Source organism: Capricornis sumatraensis, chromosome 3, assembly GCF_032405125.1.
Source record: "Capricornis sumatraensis isolate serow.1 chromosome 3, serow.2, whole genome shotgun sequence".
NCBI classification, from domain to species: Eukaryota; Metazoa; Chordata; class Mammalia; order Artiodactyla; family Bovidae; genus Capricornis; species Capricornis sumatraensis.
The window spans coordinates 83089516-83115274 of NC_091071.1; the positions used below are offsets into that span (position 1 = coordinate 83089516).

At 38.1% G+C, this 25759-nt stretch overlaps 1 protein-coding gene across 3 annotated transcripts in view; it reads left to right on the forward strand.

Moving 5' to 3' along the window:
- ACVR1 (activin A receptor type 1) overlaps positions 1 to 4512 on the forward strand; it is a 125768-nt gene extending 121256 nt beyond the window's left edge. For 2 of the 3 annotated variants that reach the window (XM_068968570.1, XM_068968569.1), the window contains exons 9-10: positions 2527 to 2657; positions 3389 to 4512. In XM_068968570.1, coding sequence (XP_068824671.1) covers positions 2527 to 2657; positions 3389 to 3523 — 266 coding nt within the window. In that variant the 3' untranslated portion in view covers positions 3524 to 4512. Of the gene's footprint in view, positions 1 to 2466; positions 2658 to 3388 lie in introns of those variants that run through there. The other variant, XM_068968571.1, reaches the window with a different exon arrangement.
- The last annotated feature ends 21247 nt before the right edge of the window (positions 4513 to 25759 follow it).

A 25759-nucleotide genomic window follows, 5' to 3' on the forward strand; every position in this document is an offset into this window, starting at 1 on the left:
TTTTCATCACCAACATCACATCTTTATTTGTATATCCTTAGACAGTCCAACCAGTCCATCCTAAAAGAGATCAGTCCTGGGATTTCTTTGGAAGGAATGATGCTAAAGCTGAAACTCCAGTACTTTGGCCACCTCATGTGAAGAGTTGACTCATTGGAAAAGACTCTGATGCTGGGAGGGATTGGGGGCAGGAGGGAAAGGGACGACAGAGGATGAGATGGCTGGATGACATCACTGACTTGATGGACGTGAATCTGAGTGAACTCTGGGAGTTGGTGATGGACAGGGAGGCCTGGCGTGCTGTGATTCATGCGATCGCAAAGTGTCGGACACGACTGAGTGACTGAACTGAACTGAAGTGCAAAGGACAGCCTCTGGATCACACAGTTTAAGGGATTAAAATGGTTTTTGAGCCAATTTGGAAACTAGCAAGTAAAACTTAGAATATCTATCCTTGCCTTTCAAGATATATAAAGGGGTAAAATACAATTTTTTTTTAACAAGATTTCCATTATCTAAGCAAAAAAAGAGAGCATCGTTCCTTGGAAACTGAGAGCATGTCTTATACTTTTATCATCCTCAGTGTTTAGTATGATGTGCCAAACATGGTTGGTATGTAATATACTTTGAAATAATTGCTTTCCTTGACCAGAGGGAGTTCCAGATGATGGTGGAGTTTAATCCCAGACTTATTTTATTCTGGGGAAGCATGATCAACATTTAGATGGAGAGAGTCAACCATTTGTCCAATGGTTGACAAGAGGTGTGACTAAGTCCCAGACATAATGAATTAAATGATCTCTTTAAACTTGATTCCTTTTATTAAAAATGGCAGTTAAAATTAACTATAAACCCAAAAGAAAACTTCATCTTTGTATAGTGAAATTTACTGTTGAGTATTCCCAAATTCTGTTTAAAAAATCTAACTGTACTTTTGTATTTACATAAAAATTCAACTTCATAGTTGCATAACCCTTCCCAAGCTGGCGAGGCAAATTACTCCCAAATGGCTATCATGCTAGATTTTTAAAGAATGATAAAGCAGGCACAATCCTACTGTTTCTTACAAATTCATGTGGCCCTTATAAAGGTATAAATTATCTTGCAGGTCTGTGTTCAGCTCTATTTTCTGTGATGTCTCCTAGTAATACGTGTATTGAAAATAATTAAAATATTGTTTGAATGCTTCCTAGGGGCCTGACAAGAGTAGTAGTAGGTAAGGCCTCTGAGAATGAAGTATCTTAAGTCGTCTTTTGAAAGCAGTGATTTATGCCCAGTCTGAACTGTTTGTTTGCCAGGAATGGTGTTAATCCACTGACTAGTACACGTTACAAACACAGTCAAGCAATGTAAGTTGGATTTTAAAATATCAATTATTTTAAAATGTAATTTAGACTACATTCCATTTTAAAAATAAATCTATGAAGTTTAACATAACTATAGTATTTAACAGATGTTCCTTATCATGACTAATCTTTTCCATAAATGGTTTGTATTTATATGGGATCTGTAGAACAGCTTCTTACTGTTAATTTCTTTGACAAATGAAAAGGAGATTGCAAAACAGTTATCTTCCCGTCTGTGCCAATAATCGATCTGGTAGGTATTTAGAAGAGAAGTTAGAAGGAAGAGGGCAGTAAACCAGTGAATCCACTAGCCACATTGTTGAGGCCTTTGATGATGGAAGAGAAGTAATGGATTTCCTGGGTTTTATTTCTATAAAGAAAAGAATCCATTTTCTCATTCCAAATTATTTAAATTTTTCTGTTTGTGGAACTACTTTTCTTTGCAAAGAGTAAGGAACTGGTGTAATTTTGCTGGGGAAAAAGATTTCTAAGGCATTGAAAACCATGCCAGAGCAGAAATTAGCCACTTTCATAATTGCCTGGGAGTGAGGAAGAGTTCATTCTTTTTAGCCATTCTTCTCCTTTCCAATGACTGTCCTCCACATTTTATTTTGTCTTTGATCTAAGAGGAAATAATAGAGCCATCAGAAAGACAGCTGTGAATGACAGAGGGTACTTGGAACATACTGGATGAAGGAGGAAATTGCATTTCATATTACATTATTTGCATCCTCCAAAAGGGATGGATTATTTTACGGCAGTGACTTTTTCCCTAATAACAGAAAGGGGTATTTTGCTGATGGTTTTGGATTATTTGCCTCTAGCTCTAGTTCATGGACTGCATTTCATTTCAGTTTATGGTTTGAAGTTTCTAGATTCATGTACCTTCTTTAGGTATCTTGACCCTATTTAATCAAAGAGTTTCTCTTTAAGTCGTGGTCATATTTTCTTCTAAACAGTTTTTGCCCCTAAGTTCTCTGCAGGGCTTCCTTCCTTTGCTTTGTTTTCCACGTATTTTTTCAAGACCTACCTGTAGCTTTTAGGATCATTTTGAAGTTTGAGGAAGGTGATCAGTACTTTCTTCTTTTTTTTCTGCATTGTATCCTGTGATGCCCATCAGTAACACCCTGGAAACCTCTATTCTTTTGCTAACCAACACAATTCTTGTCCATGTATGAAGGTATTGTGGAGGATTACAAGCCACCATTCTATGATGTGGTTCCCAATGACCCAAGTTTTGAAGATATGAGGAAGGTAGTCTGTGTGGATCAACAGAGGCCTAACATACCCAACAGATGGTTCTCAGACCCGGTAAGAGTACTATGCTTGGCTTCATTTCAGAGCTGTACTGTCTATACATTTGTATACAACTCTATACACACCGGAGTTTCAGCTGGTAGAGTGATATGGTCTGTTGCTTTCTCTTCCTATTTTATGTAAAAGGGCTTTAGACCTAGTTGAACAGGTTCACAAAGTGGTCTCATTCTTGAAAGAGCCACATGTATAAATCTTGATAACAAATGACAACATGCACAAGATTTTTTGCCCTTGACCAGCTCCAGGAATTGGGAGAGTCATTACTATGCCACTAGCCCTAGGACTGGAGTTTCACCTGTAAACCAAGAGACTTGAATTAATGCTTTTAAATTCTTTTCTGTCTCTGCATATCTGAAATTCCAAACATAGGCTGTTTAATGCTGACAATCCTTAATTGCTGTTGTTAAGTAGTAAGTAGCAAATCTTAAGACATTGAGAAATGACCCTATTTGCATATTTCAGTATTAGCTCTGAGTTAGTACTATGGCTTTTAATACCCATAAAACCATCAAGGGGTCCAGACTGGCATATGTAATTGACTTGATAAAGTCAGATGGTAGCATTAAGACACTCAAGAGTGGCTTCTTTACCAGTGGCCAAGGCTTTGATTACTGTGTAAGGAGGATGGTAATAACATCACAAGACCTGCAGAGCCCTGCAAAATGGTTGAAATAACATCTGCCCAGCTACTTATTCACTGTGGTGTTGGTTCTTTCTCTCCTCAGACATTAACCTCCCTGGCCAAGCTGATGAAAGAATGCTGGTATCAAAATCCATCTGCCAGACTCACAGCCCTGCGTATCAAAAAGACTTTGACCAAAATTGATAATTCCCTAGACAAATTGAAAACTGACTGTTGACATTTTCATGGTGTCAAGAAGGAAGATCTGACATTATTGTTGTTGTCCAGCTGGGACCTATTGCTGGCCTGACTGGTTATCAGAACAGAATCCATCTGTCTCCCTCCCCAAATGGCTGCTTTGACAAGGCAGACATCTTACCCGGCTGTGTGCTGGGGAAGACACCAAAACCACCCTAACCTCGCTCAATGACTGTGACCTGGGCATTTCACAAACTGTTCACACTGCAGAGACTTAACGTTGGACAGACAATGTTGCAAAGGTAGGGAACTGGAGGAACACAGAGAAATCCTAAAAGAGATCTGGGCATTAAGACAGTGGCTTTGCATATCTTCACAGGTCTCCTAGACACTCCCCACGGGAAACTCAAGGAGGTGGTGAATTTTAATCAGCAATATTGCCTGTGCTTCTCTTCTTTATTGCACTAGGAATTCTTTGCATTCCTTACTTGCACTGTTACTCTTAATTTTAAAGACCCAACTTGCCAAAATGTTGGCTGTGTACTCCACTGGTCTGTCTTTGGATAATAGGAATTCAATTTGGCAAAACAAAATGTAATGTCAGACTTTGCTGCATTTTACACATGTGCTGATGTTTACAATGACGCTGAACATTAGGAATTGTTTATACACAACTTTGCAAATTATTTATTACTTGTGCAGGTAGCAGTTTTTACAAAACTGCTGCATGCATATGTTAAAGCTTATTTTTATGTGGTCTTATGATTTTATTACCAAAATGTTTTTAACACTATACTCTGAAATGGACATTTTCTTTTATTATCTGTTAAATTCACATTTTAAGTGCTTCACATTTATATGTGTGTAGACTGTAACTTTTTTTTCAGTTCATATGCAGAACGTATTTAGCCATTACCCACGTGACACCACCGAATATATTACTGATTTAGAAGCAAAGATTTCAGTAGAATTTTAGTCATGAACGCTGTGGGGAAAATGCATTTTCTTCGGAATTATCCATTATGTGCATTTAAACTCTGCCAGAAAAAAATAACTATTTTGTTTTAATCTACTTTTTGTATTTAGTAGTTATTTGTATAAATTAAATAAAATGTTTTCAAGTCAAAGTGAATTTTGTTCAACATAAAAAAAGATCTACATATTATAAGGCATTTTCTTATGGAAACAGAAGCACAAAACTAATTTGTAAGTCAAATTTGCATTTAAAGTCTATTAACTAACTTTAAGGTTCTAAGGAGGATGCCCTCCATCTTAAATTTGGTACCAGAAAATTTAAACTTGGTGGGGTGGAGGGGCTGCAATTTTATTTTTTTCTTAGGTTTGTTACCCCCACTACAAAGCTGGGGAAACTGTCTGACCTGCCTCCTTAGAAAGAGACTTGTGAATGTAAGTGGAAAGAAGGTCAAAGCATTTTGTTTAGTGTAAAGATCCTGTGTGAGGGAAAGCAGTCTTCGGCATCTTACCTGCCTTTGCTGCTTGGGGAGAGTTGGTTGTTGGCTCTTTAAACTTGTGTTCAATGGGGTTTAAAATGTAGGATTTAGAGTAACTCAGAGTAGAGGTGTTAAAATTCTGGAATGTTCACCAGAGGTAAGTTAATAACTTCATTAGTAAGCATTTATGTGGAGAGCATATATTAAGGTCACATTTAACTTAAAAAATTGTGGTAAAACATATAACTGATTTTACCATAACCATTTTTATGTATACAGTTTAGTGGTATTAAGTCTATTTACACTGTTATGCTGCTACTGCCACCATCCAGCCACAGAACCCTCTCCATCCTGCAGAACTGAAACTGTTAAATGATAGCTCTCCATTTCTCACTCTTTCCAATCCTTGGCACCCATCATTCTATTTTCTTTAGTCTGGCTACTCTAAGTACCTCATAGGAATGGAATCACACAGTATTTGTCCTTTTGTGAGACTGGCTTATTTCACTTAGCATAATGTCAAGGTTCATCTTTGTTACAGCATACATTAGAATTTCCTTCTGTTTTATAGTTGATAATGTCCCACTGTATATATATACAATGTTTATCCATTCATCTTTTGAGGGACATTTCAGTTGCTGCTACTGCTGCTGCTAAGTCACTTCAGTCGTGTCTGACTCTGTGCGACCCATAGACGGCAGCCCACTAGGCTCCTCTGTCCCTGGGATTCTCCAGGCAAGAACACTGGAATGGGTTGCCATTTCCTTCTCCAGTGCATAAAAGGGAAAAGTGAAAGTGAAGTCGCTCAGTCGTGTTCAACTCTTTGCGACCCCATAGACTGCAGCCTACGAGGCTCCTCCATCCATGGGATTTTCCAGGCAAGAGTACTAGAGTGGGTGGCCACTGCCTTCTCCAACACTTCAGTTGCCTCCTCCTTTTGTCTATTGTGAGTAATACTGCCATGAACTTGGGTGTATAAATATCTCTTTGAGTCCTCCCCCTTTCAATTATTTTGGCTGTATATTCACCAAAAGTGGAGTGGAATTGTATTTAACATTTGAAGTATTATATACATATATAAAATTGTACAGCTTGATGCATTTTTATAATTTATACACTGATTGCACCCATGGAAACAGCACCTAGATCAAGAAGTAGAACACCAGCTTCTAGAGGAATGTCAGGATCATGGCAGCATGAGTTCTCTTCTCTCTGGTGTCACATCCATAACTGAACAAAAGTGCCGCTGCACATTATATACCAGGACAGCAGGGATTACTGCGTATCTCTGCACCTCAAAACAGAACTTAAGAAGGGCTGTGGGTCCCAGGGAGACAGTAAGCCTGCCTCACTCCTACTTGCTGTGATCAGGAAAAGGAAAACTTGAAGAGTATAGACATGAGTGTCGGACACTCACAGGAGAGAATTTGTAGAGGTTCAGCCAACCTGATGGGAGGTTCCAGGACACTTAGAGCTGGACAGAGGTGAGTTTAAAGGCAGAGGAGAGAGGGGACTCCACTGAGGCACCTGATTTGCCCAGGATGACACTGCAGTCCTCTACACTTGGGTCAGCTTCGGTGGCTACCTCTTTGCCAGTAGAGATGGAAAGCCCAAATGTGAGTGACAGACTGCCTGGCTGCTAGAGACACTTATTTGTCTCCAGCAGCTCGTAGATTTCTGAGGGGGGATTTCTGTGACTGGGAGGAAGGAGAGGAGATGGAAGGAAGCAAACAAGAATGCCAGAGAACACCAAAATAATGTGTTTCCTGCCATCTGCTTTGGGCTTTCAGCTAGCAGTCGACTCAGAGATCTCTGGGAGTATTCCACTCGTGGATCTCCCTGTCAGGTCGTGGGCGCCCCCAAAGCCCCAGGCAGCTAAGCCCACAGCTCCTGGCTCTTTCTGTGCTCCTGAATGCAGCCTTGAAAACTAACCCTGGCAAGGAATAACCAGAAACGTGAGCTACAGTGTCATCTTCTGGAACACAAAAGGTTTTTAGATGCCAGCCTGTTAATGTGCGACAGCCAAAGAAAACAAATCCTTCACTAAGAAAAGTGTCCGCTATTTCAAAAGCAAAAGCAGAGGTGCATAACCTCAAACACTATGAAAAATCAAGGAAATATGGTACCACAAAAAGAATGTTAGTTCTCCAGTAACTGAACTCAAAGGCATGGAATATTGTGATCTGATTTAAAAAAAAAAAAGCAAAATAGCTATTATGAAGAAATTCAACAAGCTATAAGAACACTCAGAAAGGAAATTCAGTGAACTTAGGAGAAGGAAATGGCAACCCACTCCAGTATTCTTGCCTAGAGAATCCTGTGGAGAGAGAAGCCTGGTGGGCTGCTGTCCATAGGGTCGCACAGAGTCGGACACGACTGAAGCGACTCAGCATGCATGCTTGCATTGGAGAAGGAAATGGCAACCCACTCCGGTATTCTTGCCTGGAGAATCTCAGGGACAGAGGAGCCTGGTGGGCTGCCGTCTATGGGGTCACACCGAGTCGGACACAACTGAAGTGACTCAGCAGCAGCAGCAGGAATAAATTTAATGATTATAGGTTCTTTATCAAAGAGACTGAAATTTTAAAAAGAACCAAATTCTGGAGCAGAAGTCAATGAATGAGATGAGGAATGCATTAGTGAGCAAAAATAACAGATCTGATGAAAGAAGAAATAAGTGACTGGAATGGTAGGAGTTTAGAAATGATTCATTTAAAAAACAGAACTAAGGTTTATAAAAAGTGAAGAAACTCAGAGTTATCAGAAAAGCAAATACTAGATAACTGTACCAGAAGGAGAGAGAAGGGGGCAGAGTTTATTTAAAGAAATAATCAGAGAAGTCCCCAACCCTGAGGAAGGAATTGGACATACAGGTCCTAATAGAACAGCCTATTATCCCAATGCAGACAGACTGTCTCCAAGACCCAGTCTAATAAAAACTGTCAAAAATCAACAGACGTGGACATGGTTGGGGATAGTGGGGTAGGAGATGAACTGGGAGATTAAGGCTGACACGTACATCCATGTGTAAAATGGCTAGTGGGAAACCTGCTATAACGCACTGGAAGCCTGTTTGCTGCTCTGTGATGATCTAGATGAGCGGGTGGGAGGGAGGTCCATGGGGGGGGGGGGGATATAGGTATATATACAGCTGATTTACTTCATTGTACAGCAGAAATTAATACAACACTGTAAAGCAACACTCCAATAAAAGATCAATGATGAAGAAGCAACTAGGGAGAAATTCAAGTAACCTACAAAGTAATCCCCAAATAAGCTATCAATGGATTTCTCTGCATAAACTCTATATGCCGAAAGAGAGAAGAAGGACATATTCAAAGTGTTGAAGGATAAAAACTGTCAACCAAAATTAAACAACAAACCTATCTTCAGGAGAAGTAAAGACTTTCCTAAATGAGGACTGAAGGAGTTCACCAACAGACTTGCCTGCAAGAAATTCTAAAAGAGTTTAAGCTAAAATGAAACCATGCCAGTGATAGAAAAAGATATGGAAGTTCATAATACTCTGATAAAGGTGAAAATTAGAAAACTTTTAACTTTACATTACAATGGTTTGTTAATCACTTCATGATAGTATAAAGTTTAATTGGAAAAAACTCAAGAGTAACTACTATAGCTTGCTAATTTATGGCATAAAAAGGTTAACTGTGATGTCAAAACTATAAGAGGAGGATTAAAGAGGGGAACCTTTATAGGTGAACAAAGATAAGTTCCTATCAGAATAAAAAGGGCTGTTTGATCTATAAGATCTTAGCTTCTGGTTAACCAAGAAGCAAAAGTCTATTATAGAGTCATAAAACATGGGGAAAGAAAAAGAGACTGAGCAAATTACAGGGAAAACCACCAATTTGCTAAGGTATGCAGAGGGGGAAAAAAAAACAAGGGAGCTGGTAAACCACCAGAAGTAAATGATAAATTCTTGCATAATCACTAAATGTAAATGGACTGAAATCACCAGGTTAAAGGCAGACAGTAGCTTGAATGGATTAAAAAAAAAAAAAAAAAGCCAGCTCTATGCTGCCTAAGGAGACTCATCGGCCCTAAAGACACACAAAGGTTAAAAGTAAAGGTTTGGAAGAGGACAGTTCATGTAAATGGGCCTCCAATTCCATCAGGTCTTCATTAATAATACTGTGTTGCACGAATTCAATGAAGTCATCCTTACAGATCTAGCTTGAGGTTCTTGCTAAGGCTCACTGAGTTGCTCAAGACCTCTCTGGATTCCTCCTCTTAACACACATTTGCAATTTTGAAAGTTTGCAACTCGAATCTTCGTTTGTAGAGAAGCATAAGAGACTACTATGAGCTACTACAGGCCAGTAAAATGAACAGTGTAGATGAAATGGACAAGTTTTTAACTTAGAAAGGTAGTCTTTGAAGACTGAACCAAGAAAAAATTAGAAAATACGAACAGACGAAATACAAGTACTGAAACTTGCTGTGTGATTAAAAAATTCCCAACAAAATTCCAGGACCAGATGGCTTCACAGACAAATTCTACCAAACATTTACAGAAAAGTTAACACCTATCCTTCTGAAACTATTCCAAAATTTTGCAGAGGAAGGAACACTTCCAGACTCATTCTATTAGGCCATCGTCACCCTGATACTAAAACCAGATGAAGATACCACAGAGAAAAGAAAATTACAGGTCAATATCACTGATGAGTATAGACACAAAAATCTTCACCAAAGTACTAGCAAAGTGAATCCAACTATACATTAAAAAGCCTCTTCATGAATCACAGCCTTGCCAGGGCACGGGGAGCTGTATAACTCAATGAAGCTGTGAGCCATGCCATGCTGATCCACCCAAGATGGACAGGTCATAGTGAAGAGTTCTGACAAAACATGGTCCACTGGAGGAGGAAATGGCAGATCACTCCAGTATTCTTGTTAAGAGAATCCCATGAACAGTATAGAAAAGAACAAAGATATGACATCAGAAGATGAGCCCCTCTCTGTCAGAAGGTGTCCAGTATGCTACAGTGGAGAGAATTACTAACATTAATAGCTCCAGAAAGAAAGAAGCAGCTACACCAAAGTGGAAATAGCACTCAGCTGTGGATATGTCTGGTGGTAAAAGTAAAGTCTGATGCTCTAAAGAATAATATTGCATAGAAACCTGGAATCTTAGGTCCATGAATCAAGATAAATGAAGTCAAGTGGGCCTCAGGAAGCATTATTATGAACAAAGTTAGTGGAGGTGAAGGAATTCCAGCAGAGTTATTTAAAATCCTAAAAGATGCTACCAAAGTGCTTCACTCAGTGTGTCAGCAAACCTGGAAAACTCAGCAGTGGCCACAGGACTGGAAAAGGTCAGTTTTCATTCCAATCCCAAAGAAGGGCAATGCCAAAGAATGTTCAAACTACTGCACAACTATATTCATTTCACATGTTAGCAAGGTTATGCTCAAAATCTTTGAAGCTAGGCTTCAGCAGTACATGAACTGAGAATTTCCAGAGGTACAAGCTGGATTTAGAAAAGGCAGAGGAACCAGAGATCAAATTGCCAATATTCGTTGGCTCATGGAGAAAGTAAGGGAATTCCAGAAAAACATCTGCTTCATTGACTCTGCTAAAGCCTTTGACTATGTGGATCACAGCAAACTGGAAAGTTCTTAAAGAGATGGGAATACCAGATCACCTTACTTATCTCCTGAGAAACCTGTATGCAGGTCAAGAAGCAACACTTAGAACTGGACATGGAAGAACAGACTGGCTCAAAATTAGGAAAGGAGTATGACAAACCTATATACTGTCACATTGCTTATTTAATTTATATGCAGGGTACATGTGAAATGCCAAGCTGGAGGAATTGTAAGCTGAAATCAAGATTTCTGGGAGCAATAGCAACAACCTCAGATATACAGATGATACCACTTTAGTGGAAGAAAGTGAAGATTAACTAAAGAGTCTCTTGATGAGGGTGAAAGAGGAGCGTGGACCGGCTGGCTTAAAACTCAAGAAAACCAAGATCATGGCATCTGATCCCATCACTTCATGGCAAATAGAAGGAGGAAAATAGAAGCAGTGACAGGTTTTATCTTCTGGCTCCAAAATCATTGGAGACTGACTGCAGCCATGAAATTAAGACATTTGCTGCCTGGAACAAAACCCATGATAAATCTAGACAGCGTATTAAAAAAGCAAAGACACATCACTTTGCTGACAAATGTACATATAGTCAAAGCGATGGTTTTTCCAGTAGTCATGTACAGATGCAAGAGTTGGATCATAAAAATGGCTAAGTGCCTAAGAATTCATGGTTTTGAATTGTGGTGCTGGAGAAGACTCTTGAGACTCTCCTGGACTGCAAGATCAAACCAGTCAATCCTAAAGGAAATCAACCCTGAATATTAATTAGGAGGACTGATGATGAACCTGCAGCTCCAATACTTGGGCCACCTGATGCAAAGAGCTGACTCAATGGAAAATATCCTGATGCTGGGAAAGACTGAGGGCAAAAGGAGAAGGAGGAGGCAGAGTATGAATTTGAGCAAACTCTGGGAAATAGTGGAGGACAGTGGAGCCATGTATACTGCAATCCATGGGGTTGCAAAGAGTCGGACATGACCTAGCAACTGAACAACAACAACATACGTTAAAAGAATCATACACCATGACCAAGTGAGATTTATCCCAGGTATGCAAAGATTTTTCAATATCCACAAATCAGTGTGATACACGATATGAAAAACTGAAAAATAAAAACTAAATGATCATCTCAATAGAGAAAAAGATTCTGATAAAATTTAACATACATTGGGGAAAAAAAAACCTCTCCAAAAAGTGGGCATATAGGGAAAAATATACCTTAATATAATAAAAGCCATATATGACAAACCCACAGCTACCATCATACTCAACAATGAAAAGCTGAAAGCTTTTTTTCTAAGATCAGGAACAAGACAAGGATGTTCACTCACACCACTTTTATTCAACATAGCTTTGGAAATCAGCAATCAGAAAAGAAAAAGAAATAAAAGGAATCCAAGTTGGAAAAGAAGTAACACTATCATTGTTTACTGATGACATGATTCACAGAAAATCCTAAAGGTGCCACCGGAAAACTAATAGAGCTGATCGATGAATCTGGTAAAGTTGCAGAATACAAAATTAATACACAGAAATCTCTTGCATTGCTATACACTAACCATGTAAGATCAGACAGGGAAGTTAAGGAAACAGTCCCATTTACCACTGCATCAAAAAGAATAAAATACCAAGGAATAAACCTACCTAAGGAGACCAATAACCTTAACCTGTACTCCAAAAACTACAAGACACTGATGTAAGAAATCAAACATTATATAAACAAATGTAAAGATACACCATGATTTGGGATTTGATGAATCAATCTTATCAAAATGACTAGACTACACAGTGCAGTCTACAGATTCAGTGCAATCCCTATCAAACTACCAATGGCATTTTTCACAGAACTAGAACAAAATTTTTAAAAATTTGTATATAAACCCAAAAGCAATCTTGAGATACAAAACAAAAAACAGATCTGGTGGAATCAGGCACTTTTGAGTTTGTACTATACTATAAAGCTAAAGCAATCAAAACTCTTCTGGTACTGGCACAGAAACAGAAATATACATCAATGGGACAGAATAGAGAGCTCAGTAATAAGCCTACCCACCTGTAGTCAATTAATCTACTACAAAGGAGGCAAGACTATAACAGAAGACAGTCTTTTCAGTAAGTCACACTGGAAAACTGGACAGCAGCTTGTAAAAAATGAAATCAGAACATTATCTAACATCATGAACAAAAATCAACTCAACAGATTAAAGACCTAAATGTAAAACCAGATAACGCAGAACTCCTAGAGGAAAACACATGCAGGACACATTTGACATAAATTGCAGCAATATTTTTTTTTGGATTTGTCTCCTAGAGTAATGGAAATAAAAACAAAAATAAGTAAATGGGATCTAACTAGACTTAAAATCTTTTGTACAACAACAGAAACCATAAAATCAAACTACAGCCTATGGAATGGGAGGAAATATCTGCAAACAACAAAAGGGATTAATCTCCAGAATACATAAACAGCTCACACAGCTCAATTAAAGAAAAACCATTCAAAAAACGGACAGAAGAGCTAAATGTACACTTCTCAAAATATGGCATACAGAAGGCAAAAAAGCACATGAAAAATATGCTCATCACTAATTTTTAGAGAAATGCAAACCAAAACTACAATGAGGTATCACTTTACACCAGTTAGAATGACTATCATCAAAAAAACCTACAAACAGATTTGTAGATTTCTACACACCCTGGAGAGCATGTGGAGCAAAGGGAATTCTCCACTGTTGAAAATGTAAACTGGCATAGCCACTATGGAGAACAGCACAGAGGTTCCTTAAGAAACTAAAAAGTTACCGTATGATCTTGCAATCCCACTCCTGTGCACATATCCAGAGAAAATCATAAATCAAAAAGATATATATACTTTCCAGGTGGCACTAGTGGTAAAGAACTAGCCTGCCAGTGCAGGAGACGTTAAAGTCTCAGATTTGATCCTTGGATCAGGAAGATCCCCTGGGGAAGGGAATGGCAACCCACTCCAGTATTCTTGCCTGGAGAATTCCATGGACCGAGGAGCCTGGCAGGCTACAGTCAATGAGGTAGCAAAGAGTCGCACGTGACTGAGTGACAAAGCACTGCAGAGCATATGTAAATGTATATGTGTGTGTATACATATATACATATATTTACCTGAATCACTTTCCCATGCAACTGAAACTAACACAACATTGTAAATCAACTATATTTCAAAAAACTTTTAATTTAAAAATACATTAAGCAAATATAGATCTAAATGGATAAAGAGACAACAATATAATAAAGGGGATTTCAGTATCCCACTGTTAAGAATGGATATGCCATCCAGACAGAAAACAAGGAAACGTTTGAATGGAACCACACTTTAGAACAAAAGGACCTAACATATTATAGAACATTCCATCGAACTGCAGCAGAATACACATTCTTCACAAATGCACATAAAACAATCTCCAGAATAGATCATATAGTAGGGCACAAGACAAATTTTAACAAATTTAAGAAGGTCTAAATCAAAGCAACTATCTTTTCTAATTATGACTAGTGTAAAAGTAGAACATGGGAAGGCTGGAAAATATACATATGTGAACTAGACAAAACATTTCTGAACAACCAATGGGTCAAGAAGAAACCAAAGGGGAAAAAATCATCTCAAAACAAATGAGGAAGTAAGAACAACATATCAAAACTCACAGGATATAGCAAAAGTGGTTTGGAAAAGAATTTACAGTGGAAAAAGGAATATACTACAAAATCATGAAGATTCTAATAACCAAAATTTACACCACAAGGGAATAAAAAAGCAGAACAAATTAACCCCAAAGTTAGCAGAAGGAAGGAAACAGGATCAGAACAGAAACAAATCAGAGACCAAAATATCAATAGAAAATATCATCAAAATTAAGAGCCAATTCTTCCAAAAGATAAACAAAATAGACATGCTTCTAAACTAGACTAAGGGAAAAAAAACAACCCTCAAAATTAGCAATGAAAAGAGGAGACATTACAACTGATACCAGAAATAAATAGGGTAATAAAAGACCATTATGAATAATTATGTGCTGACATGTTAAACTAGAAGAAATGAATAAATTTCTAGAAACACACAACCTACCAAGACTGAATCGGGAAGAAATAGAACATCTAAATAAGACAAGTAAAGAGACTGAATTTTAAAAACCTCACAACGGGGAAAACCCCAGGACGTGATGGTTTCACCAGTGAATTCTACCAAACATATTAAAAAAAATTAAGACCCATTCTCCTCAAACCTCCAAAAAAGTGAGAAAGATGGAACACTCCCACATTTATAGCACAAGGCCAGCATTACCCTGATATTAAAGCCAGATAAGGATACCACAAGAAAATATTCCTGATATATATAAATGCAAAATTCTCCACAAACTATTAGCAAACTGAATTCAAGAATACATTAAAAAGGTTTATATACAATGACCAAGTAGGATTTATCCCTGGGTTTGCCATACACAAATCAATGAATATAATACATCACATTAATTAATGAAAGATAAAAATCACATGATCATCTCAGTATACACAGAAAAGGCATTTTACAGAATACAACAGCCTTCCAAGATAAAAATACTTAAAAGAAGGGATATAGAAGGAATATACCTCAACTTAATAAAGATGCTATTCAACAAACCCATAGCTAAGTCATACTCAATGGTGAAAGGCTTCCCTCTTAAGATCAGGGATACAAGAAAGCTTACGCTCACCACTTTAATCCCATACAACATTGGAAGTCCTAACTAGAGCAATCGGGTAAGACAAATGACACACAAACTGGAAAGGAATAAGTAGAATTGTTGCTATTTGCATATGCTATCCAATTTTATAAAAAATTTTATAAAAAATCCCAATGACTCAATGAAAAATCTGTTGGAACTAACCAAAAATTTTATTAAAGTTGCAGGACACAAAATCAACATACAGAAATCAATTGCTTTTCTATACAATAATGATGGAATGTCTGAAAAATAAGTTATTTCATTCACATTGGCACCAAAATCAATACTTAAATTTAACTAAGGAAGTGAAAGATAAATATAATAAAATTATAAGACTTTGCTGAAAGAAATCAAGGACACAAAGACATCCTTTGTTCGTGGATTGGAAGAATAATGTTTAAGATGTCCATACTTCTCAAAGCCATTTATAGATTTAAAGCAAAGCCCATCAAAATACCAATGGCATTCTTCACAGAAATAGAAAAAGAATCCTAAAATTTGTATGAAACCTCAGAAAACTTTAAATAGCCAAAGCAATACTGAAGATAAAGAACAAAAGTAGAGGTATCATACTTCCTAATTTCAAACTACTACAAAGCTATCATCATAAAAACACTATGGTATTGACACAAAAATAGACAGAGACCAATGGAACAGAACAGAGATCCCAGAATTAAATCCCTGGATATATGGTCAATTTAACCTGACAAAGGAAGCAAGAAACCCAATGGGGAAAGGATATCTCTTTAACAAATGGTGTTGGGAAAAGTGGATAAAAACATGCAGAACAATGAAAGTGGACCCATCTCTTAATACCACTCACAAAAATTAACTTGAAATGGATCAAACATTTGACCTGATACTATAAAACTCCTAGAAAAAAATGTAGGAAGAATTTTCTTGACACTGGTCTTAGCAATGATTTTTTTAATATAACACCAAAAAACACAAATGATAAAATGCAAAAATCAACAAAAGGGACCACATCAAACTTAAAAGCATCTGCGCAGCAAAAGAAACAATTAACAAAACGAAAAGGCAATCAAGAGAATGGGGAGAAAATTTTTGCAAACCATGTATTAGACAAATTAATATCTAAACTATATAAAAAGCTCATAAAACTCAGTAACAAAGTAAAATCCAATTGAGAATGTGAAGAGCTAGGGCTTCCTTGGTGGTCCAGTCATTAAGAATCTGTCCTGCAATGCAGGGGACACCAGTTTGATCCCTAATCCAGGAAGATCGCATATGCCATGGACCAACTAAGCCTGTGTACCACAACTATTGAGCCTGTGGTCTACAGACTGAAAGCCACAACTACTGAACCCGTGTGCTGCAACTACTGGAGCCCACACACCCTAGAGCCTGTGCTCCACAACAGGAGAAGCCAAGAAGCCTGTGCACCACAACTAGAGAATAGTCTCCACTCACTGCCACTAGAGAAAGCCCACACGCAGCAAGGCAGACCCAGCACAGCTGAAAATAATTCAGTCATTTTTAATAATGTGAAGAACTAAATAGACAAGTTTTCCAAAGAATACACCCAAATGGCCAATAGGTACATGAAAAATGTTCAATATCACTCATCAGGGAAATAAAAATCAAAACTGCAACCAGTTATCACCTCACACTCATTATAATGCTATCAACAATAAAAGAAGAAATAAGTGCTAGTGATGATATGGCAGACAGGGAACCATTGCACACTGTTGGTGAGAATGCAAATTTGTTCAACCACGAAAGAAAACAATATGGAGATTCCTGAAAAAAATTAAAATAACATCTACTGGGGGATATCAAACCAGTCAATCCTAAAGGAAATCAACCCTGAATATTCACTGGCAGGACTGATGCTGAAGTTCCAATCCTTTGGCCACCTTAAGTGAAGAGCTGACTCATTGAAAAAGACTCTGATGCTGGGAAAGAATGAAGGCAGCAGGAGAAGGGGACAACAGAGGACGAGATAGTTGAAAGGCATCACAGACTCAATGGACATGAATTTGAGCAAACTCCAGGAGATGGTGAAGGACAGGGAAGCCTTGCATGCTGCAGTCCTCTGGGTCGCAAAGAGTCAGACACGACTTAGCAATGAAAAAACAACAAATCATGGTGGCCGAGTAGGAGAATGTGGAACTCACCTCCTCCCACAAATACATGAAAAACACATCTACATGTGGAATAATTCTCACAGAGCACTAACTGCATAGTGGCAAAAGAATTCCCATAAAACCTAAGCTACAAGAACGATCTCTATATACTGGGTAAAACAGGAAAAAAATGGTATCAGGTTGGCTGGCACCTATAGCCTTTGAGGGGATCTGTAAGAAAAGGATCCATATGGGTGGACCCTTGCCTTGAGGAATGAGTAGGCTGAGCTGTAATCTGGGCATCCCAGGCCTGGTGTCCTTCCCAGAGGTGAGACACCATCTCTGCTGTAAAATCTGCTGAGACAGAAGGACTGGAGAGGCCAAAACCCAACTTGTGGGTAGTGCACACTTGTTGGCTTGCTAACAGTCAAGGCAGAGAACAGCCTTGCACTGGCAACTGCAGTCTCACCACACTTTCCAATCCAAGGGGGTAAACACCCCAACCCTGCTCACTCCACACTATAGACTAACACAAGATCTGGGCAAAGGTTTAATCCAGCTATGCAGAGACAGAGTGGAGCCCTGGGGTGTGATCTAAGTGGAGCTGCAGAGCCCACTGCCAGCAGAGATGACCAACCTAGATAGCATATTGAAAAGCAGAGACATTACCTTGCCAACAAAGGTCCATCTAGTCAAGGCTATGGTTTTTCCAGTAGTCACCTATGGATGTGAGAGTTGGACTGTGAAGAAAGCTGAGCACCGAAGAACAGATGCTTTTGAACTGTGGTGTTGGAGAAGACTCTTGAGAGTCCCTTGGACTGCAAGGAGATCCAACCAGTCCATTCTGAAGGAGATCAGCCCTGGGATTTCTTTGGAAGGAATGATGCTGAAGCTGGTGGCCCTCCAGTACTTTCGCCACCTCATGCGAAGAGCTGACTCATTGGAAAAGACTCTGATGCTGGGGGGGATTGAAGGCAGGAAGAGAAGGGGACAACAGAGGATGAGATGGCTGGATGGCATCACTGACTCGATGGACGTGAGTCTGAGTGAACTCCGGGAGTTGGTGATGGACAGGGAGGCCAGGTGTGCTGCGATTCATGGGGTTGCAAAGAGTCGGACATGACTGAGCGACTGAACTGAACTGAGGTTGCAGTGGACATTGATGGCACACACAGTGGGCAGCTCCACAAGAGCATGCAACAACTGAGTCCTGGATCTTGGTAGACAAGCCCTGAGCAGGAATACACAGTGGCTTGTTTCCCATGAGAAAGCCCAACTCTGCCCTCTCCACATCACAGTTTAGCACTAACTCTGGGGCAGAGAGATTCTAGGAGAAGTCAGCCATAGAGGCAGCCCATATCTCAGGCAGCACCACCACCCCAACAATTCCTGCAGCCACAATGCTCCAACTGTCAACCACAGACTATCTCATACCATAGTCTTGCACTAGATCTAGGACAAATACAACAGAGAAAGACATGCAATCACGGCCTGCTTCTGAGTGGAACTATGTACACCAAGATGGGCAGTGTATAGGTCCCTCTGTGACTGGACAGACCTCACCTGCTTCAGGAATCACCTCCTTTTTAAGTAGGGCACACACTCAAAAGCAATAGAGCCTGACTGAACCTGGAGTCTCAGTGCTTCTACTCCAACAATTAGAGAACAAACCCTACTCCCAACAGATTGGTGACAGCAACAGAGCAAAGAAGCCCCACTTCAGATCCTACACAGGCTCTAGATACTACCACACCAACCACACCACCTATAAAGGGGATAATGGCCAGCACACTCTAGGAAAGACATGATTGGCATCTGTGTTGAAATTAGCCCTTGCACCAAAAATATTGGACATACACAGTTTACACAGGGACACTGTCACATAAAAACTTCTCTTTAAGACCACAGTAGATAACCTTCTCCTAAATTCATAGAGACAGAGAAGGTTAATTAAAATGAAAAACCAGAGGGACTATTTCCAATTAAAAGAACAAGGAAACCTCCTGAAAGATTAATGAAATACACCTCCCAAGTCTGCTAGACCCTAAATTCAAAAAGGAGATAATAAAAATGCTAAAGGAATTAAGAAAGATTACTGTTAAAAATGCAGATCACTGTAACAAGGAACTGGAAACTATAAAGAAGAATCAACTGAAAGAGGTAACTCAATTGCCATGATAAAACCAATGAATAGCAGACTAAATGACACAGAATTGAGAATAATCCAATTAGAAGAGCTAACAGAAAGACAAATGGAAAAAGGAAAACAACATATGAGATCTATGAGACAACATAAAACCTATGCATAATAGAAGTTTCAGGAGAAGAGATTGTGAAGAAGATTGAAAATGTATCTGAAGAAATTATGGCTGAAAACTTCTCAAGCCTCAAGAAAGAAACAGATATCCAGGTACAAGAAGTAGAGAGAGTCCCAAACAAGATGAATCCAAACAGACACACACTAAGACATATCATAATTAAGATGGCAAAAGTTAAGAGTAGATTCTAAAGGCAGCAAGAGAAAAAGAGTCAGTTACAAGGGAACCCCCATCAAGCTATCAGTTGATCTCTCTACAGAAACCCTGCAGGTCAGAAGGGAGTGCCATAATATATTCAAAGTACTGAAAGGGAAAAATCTACAACCTGATACTCTACCCAGTGAGATAATCAATCATTTAGGATAGAATGGACAATGAATAATTTTTCAGACAAGTTAACTAAAAGAATTTAGTGATGCTAAACCTATCCTAAAAGAAATATTGAAGGGTATCTAAATAGAAAAGCAGCAAGATCATAGAAAATAAAAAATCACAATGGGAAAGGCAACTATATAAATGGATTGAAGATCACTTAAACAAGCAGGACATAGATTAAAAGCAACCAAAAAATTATAAAAGTTATTACAACTAAAATAAACAGTAAAAGGATAAGCAAGAAGATGTAAAACAGGACATCAAAATTCACAAAATGTGAGAGAAGAGAGTATAAAAATGTAGATCTAGAATGTGTTTGAATTTGAATGACTCACTTTGAAGCAGATGTAGTCATGGGTCAACATACTTGATTTCCATGGCAACCATAAATCAAAAAGCAACAACAGATTCACAGAAACCAAAAAGAAAGGAACTCAAGCATTATACAAAAGAAAGTCGTCAAACTGCAAAAGGAAAACCAAAAATAAAAAAGAACTACAAAAACAACTGGAAAATAAAGTTTAAAATGGCAATACATACTTATCAAAAATTACTTTAAATGTCAATGAACTAAATGCTCTGATCAAAAGATGCAGATTGGCAGACTGGATAAAAATGCAAGAATTTGGTATATATTGCCTACAAGAGACTTACTTCAGAGTACCAGACACAGAGACTGAAGGGAAGTGATGCAAAAAGGTAATTCACGCAAGTAGCAATGACAAGAAAACAGGAGGAGCAATACTCATATCAGACAGAACAGACTTTGGAACAAAGGCCACAAAGAAAAACAAAGAAGGGCATTATATATAAACAGATCAGTACAAGAAAAGGATCTTGAACTCATTAACATATATGCACCCAATACTGGAGAACCTAAATATATAAAACAAGTATAAAGGGAGAAACCAACAATAACACAATAATAGCAGGGGATTTTAATACTCCACTGACATTAGTGTATAGATTATCTAGACAAGAGTGTCAATAAGACAACAAAAGTCCTAAATGACACGACAGACTAGTCAGACTTAATATCTACAGGAACAAAACAAAAACAGACTACATCTTTTCAAGAAAAGAAATGTTTTCTAGGATAGACCACACAGTAGGTCACAAAATAAGCCTCAACTAATTAAATAGTATGAAATTAGAAAACAAAAATGAAAAATGGGAAAAGAACAAACACATTAAACAATATGCTACTGACACCAAAGGGTAAACAGTGAAGTCAAACAAGAAATCAGAAAATATCTTGAGATGAACAAAAATGGAAATACAACCTTACTAAATCTGTGCAATGTATCAAAATAATTTTAAGAGGGAAGTTTATAAGCAATACAAGCCTTCCCCAGGAAACAAGAAAAATCTCAAACAACTGAAACTACCACCTAAAATAATTAGAAAGAGAAGAACCAAAAATAAAAAACCCCACAAAGACAGCAGAAGGAAGAAAATACAGAGAGGAAATGAAAGAGATAAAAAGTGATAGAAAAAAAAACAACAATAAAAACCAAGAGTTGGCTTTTTCAAAATATAAACAAACCTAACAAACTTTTAACCAGGCTCACCAAGAAGAAAAGAGAGGACCCAAATAAAATAAGAAATGAAAGAGGAGAAATAACAACTGATACCATGAAATACAAAAAAAACATAAGAGAGTACTATGAATAGTTATACACCAACAAATTGGATGGCCTAGAAGAAATGAACAAGTTTACAGAAACATACAGCCTGCCAAAACTGAGCAAGAAGAAATAGATAACTTGAACATAATAATCACTAGAAGTGAAATAGAATTTGTAATAATAAAGCTCCATGAAAACAGTCCAGAACCAGTGGCTTCACTGGGGAATTTTTTTTTTTCACTCATCATTTTATTTATTCTTTTATTTTTTAATATAAATTTATTTAAATTGGAGGTTAATTACTTTACAATATTGTATTTGTTTTGCCATACATCAACATGAATCCACCACAGGTATACATGTGTTCCCCATCCTGAACCCCCCTCCCTCCCCGTACCATCCCTCTGGGTCATCCCAGTGCACCAGCCCCAAGCATCCAGTATCATGCATTGAACCTGGACTGGTGATTCGTTTCATATATGATATTATACATGTTTCAATGCCATTCTCCCAAATCATCCCACCCTCTCCCTCTCCCAGAGTCCAAAAGACTGTTCTATACAAAGGGAGAAAAATAAAATCAATAAAATTAGAAATGAAAATGAAGAGATCACAACAGACAACACAGAAATACAAAGGATCATAAGAGACTACTATCAGCAATTATATGCCAATAAAATGGACAACATGGAAGAAATGGACAAATTCTTAGAAAAGTACAACTTTCCAAAACTGAACCAGGAAGAAATAGAAAATCTTAACAGACCCATCACAAGCACGGAAATTGAAACTGTAATCAGAAATCGTTCAGCAAATAAAAGTCCAGGTCCAGACAGCTTCACAGCTGAATTCTACCAAAAATTTAGAGAAGAGCTAACACCTAACCTACTCAAACTCTTCCAGAAAATTGCAGAGGAATGTAAACTTCCAAACTAATTCTATGAGGCCACCATCACCCTAATACCAAAACCTGACAAAGATGCCACAAAAAAGAAAACTACAGGCCAATATCACTGATGAACATAGATGCAGAAATCCTTAACAAAATTCTAGCAATCAGAATCCAACAACACATTAGTGGGCTTTATCCCTGGATGCAAGGATTCTTCAATATCTGCAAGTCAATCAATGTAATACACCACATTAACAAATTGAAAAATAAAAACCATATGATTATCTCAATAGATGCAGAGAAGGCCTTTGACAAAATTCAACACCCATTTATGACAAAAACTCTCCAGAAAGCAGGAACGGAAGAAACATACTGCTGGATCATGGAAAAAGCAAGAGTTCCAGTAAAACATCTATTTCTGCTTTCTTGACTATGTCAAAGCCTTTGACTGTGTGGATCACAATCAACTGTGGAAAATTCTCAAAGAGATGGAAATACCAGACCACCTGACCTGCCTCTTGAGAAACCTATATGCAGGTCAGGAAGCAACAGTTAGAACTGGACATGGAACAACAGACTGGTTCCAAATAGGAAAAGGAGTACGTCAAGGCTGTATATTGTCACCCTGCTTGTTTAACTTATATGCAGAGAACATCATGAGAAACACCAGGCTGGAGGAAGCACAAGCTGGAATCAAGACTGCCGGGAGAAATATCAATAACCTCAGATATGCAGATGACACCACCCTTATGGCAGCAAGTGAAGAGGAACTAAAAAGCCTCTTGATGAAAGTGAGAGAGGAGAGTGAAAAAGTTGGCTTAAAGCTCAACATTCAGAAAACGAAGATCATGGCATCTGGTCCCATCACTTCATGGGAAATAGATGGGGAAACAGTGGAAACAGTGTTAGACTTTTATTTTTCTGGGCTCCAAAATCACTGCAGATGGTGATTGCAGCCATGAAATTAAAAGACACTTACTTCTTGGAAGAAAAGTTATGACCAACCTGGATAGCATATTCAAAAGCAGAGACATTACTTTGCCAACAAAGGTCCGTCTAGTTAAGGCTATGGTTTTTCCTGTGGTCATGTATGGGTGTGAGAGTTGGACTGTGAAGAAAGCTGAGCACCGAAGAATTGATGCTTTTGAACTGTGGTGTTGGGGAAGACTCTTGAGAGTCCCTTGGACTGCAAGGAGATCCAACCAGTCCATTCTGAAGGAGATCAGCCCTGGGATTTCTTTGGAGGGAATGATGCTAAAGCTGAAACTCCAGTACTTTGGCCACCTCATGTGAAGAGTTCACTCATTGGAAAAGAGTCTGATGCTGGGAGGAATTGGGGGTAGGAGGAGAAGGGGACGACCTAGGATAAGATGGCTGGATGGCATCACAGATTCGATGGACGTGAGTCTGAGTGAACTCTGGGAGTTGGTGATGGACAGGGAGGCCAGGTGTGCTGCAATTCATGGGGTTGCAAAGAGTCAGACATGACTGAGTGACTGAACTGAACTGAACTGACCTCAACATAATAAAAGCTATATATGACAAACCCACAGCAAACATTATCCTCAATGGTGAAAAATTGAAAGCATTTCCCCTAAAGTCAGGAATAAGACAAGGGTGCCTATTTTCACCACTACTATTCAACATAGTTCTGGAAGTTTTGGCCACAGCAATCAGAGCAGAAAAAGAAATAAAAGGAATCCCAACTGGAGAAGAAGAAGTAAAACTCTGTTTGCAGATGACATGATCCTCTACATAGAAGACCCTAAAGATTCCACCAGAAAATTACTAGAGCTAATCAATGAATATAGTAAAGTTGCAGGATATAAAATCAACACAGAAATCCCCTGCATTCCTATACACTAATAATGAGAAAATAGAGAATTGAAGGAAACAATTCCATTCACCATTGCAACGAAAAGAATAAAATACTTAGGAATATATCTACCTAAAGAAACTAAAGACCTATATATAGAAAACTATAAAACACTGATGAAAGAAATCAAAGAGGACACTAATAGATGGAGAAATACACCATGTTCATGGATTGGAAGAATCAATATAGTGAAAATGAGTATACTACCCAAAGCAATCTATAGATTCCATGCAATCCCTATCAAGCTACCAATGGTATTTTTCATTGGGGAATTTTAACAAACATACAGGAAGAACTTATACCACTGAAGAGCAGGAAACACTCCCAAAGTCATTCTATGAAGCATTCATCACCCTGATAACTAAACCAAACAAAGTCATTACCAAACAATAAAATTACAGGTTAATCTCTCTGATGAGTATAGATGCAAGAATATTAAATAAAATAGTAGCAAACTGAAGCTAACAATGCATAAAAAGAATCATACCTCAGGATAAAATCAAATTCATTCCACAGTCCTAAGGATGGTTCAACATACTCAATGTGATGCACCATATTAACAAAAGGAAAGGCAAATGCCACATGATCATTTCAATAGACAGAGAAAAGGTACTGGGCAAACTTCGACATTCACTCATGATAAAAACTCTCACCAAAGTGGGTCTACAGAAAACATATCTCAGCATAATAAAAACCATTTATAAAAGACCCACAGCCAACATCATACTCAACAGTGAAAATCTGAAAGCCTTAAATTCAACAACCATCCAAGGAGGCTCACTCTCACCATGTCTATTTAAGATAGTATGGGAAGTCCTAGCCACAGTAATCAGATAAGAAAAAAATTTAAATGTCCAAGTTGGGAGGGAAAATTTAAACATGTCACTATTTGAAGATGGCATGGTACTTTATATAGAGAACCCTAAAGTCTCCACACAAAATCTATTCACTCTAATGAATGAATTCAGCATAGTTGTAACATATAACATTAATATACAGAAATCTGTTACATTTCTTTACATTAATAATGAAATATCAGAAACAGAAAGTACAAAAACTACCCAGTTTAAAATTACACCAAAAATAAAATACCCATGAATAAAAACCAAGGAGATTAAAGATCTATATACTGAAAACCATAAAACATTGATAAAGAAAATTTAAGATGATTCAAAGAAGGGAAAGATAGCCCACACTCTTGGACTGGAAGAATTTTGTTAAAATGGCCATACTAATCAAAACATTCTACAGATTTAATGTAATTCCTATGAAAATATCCTTGACCTTCTTTTGT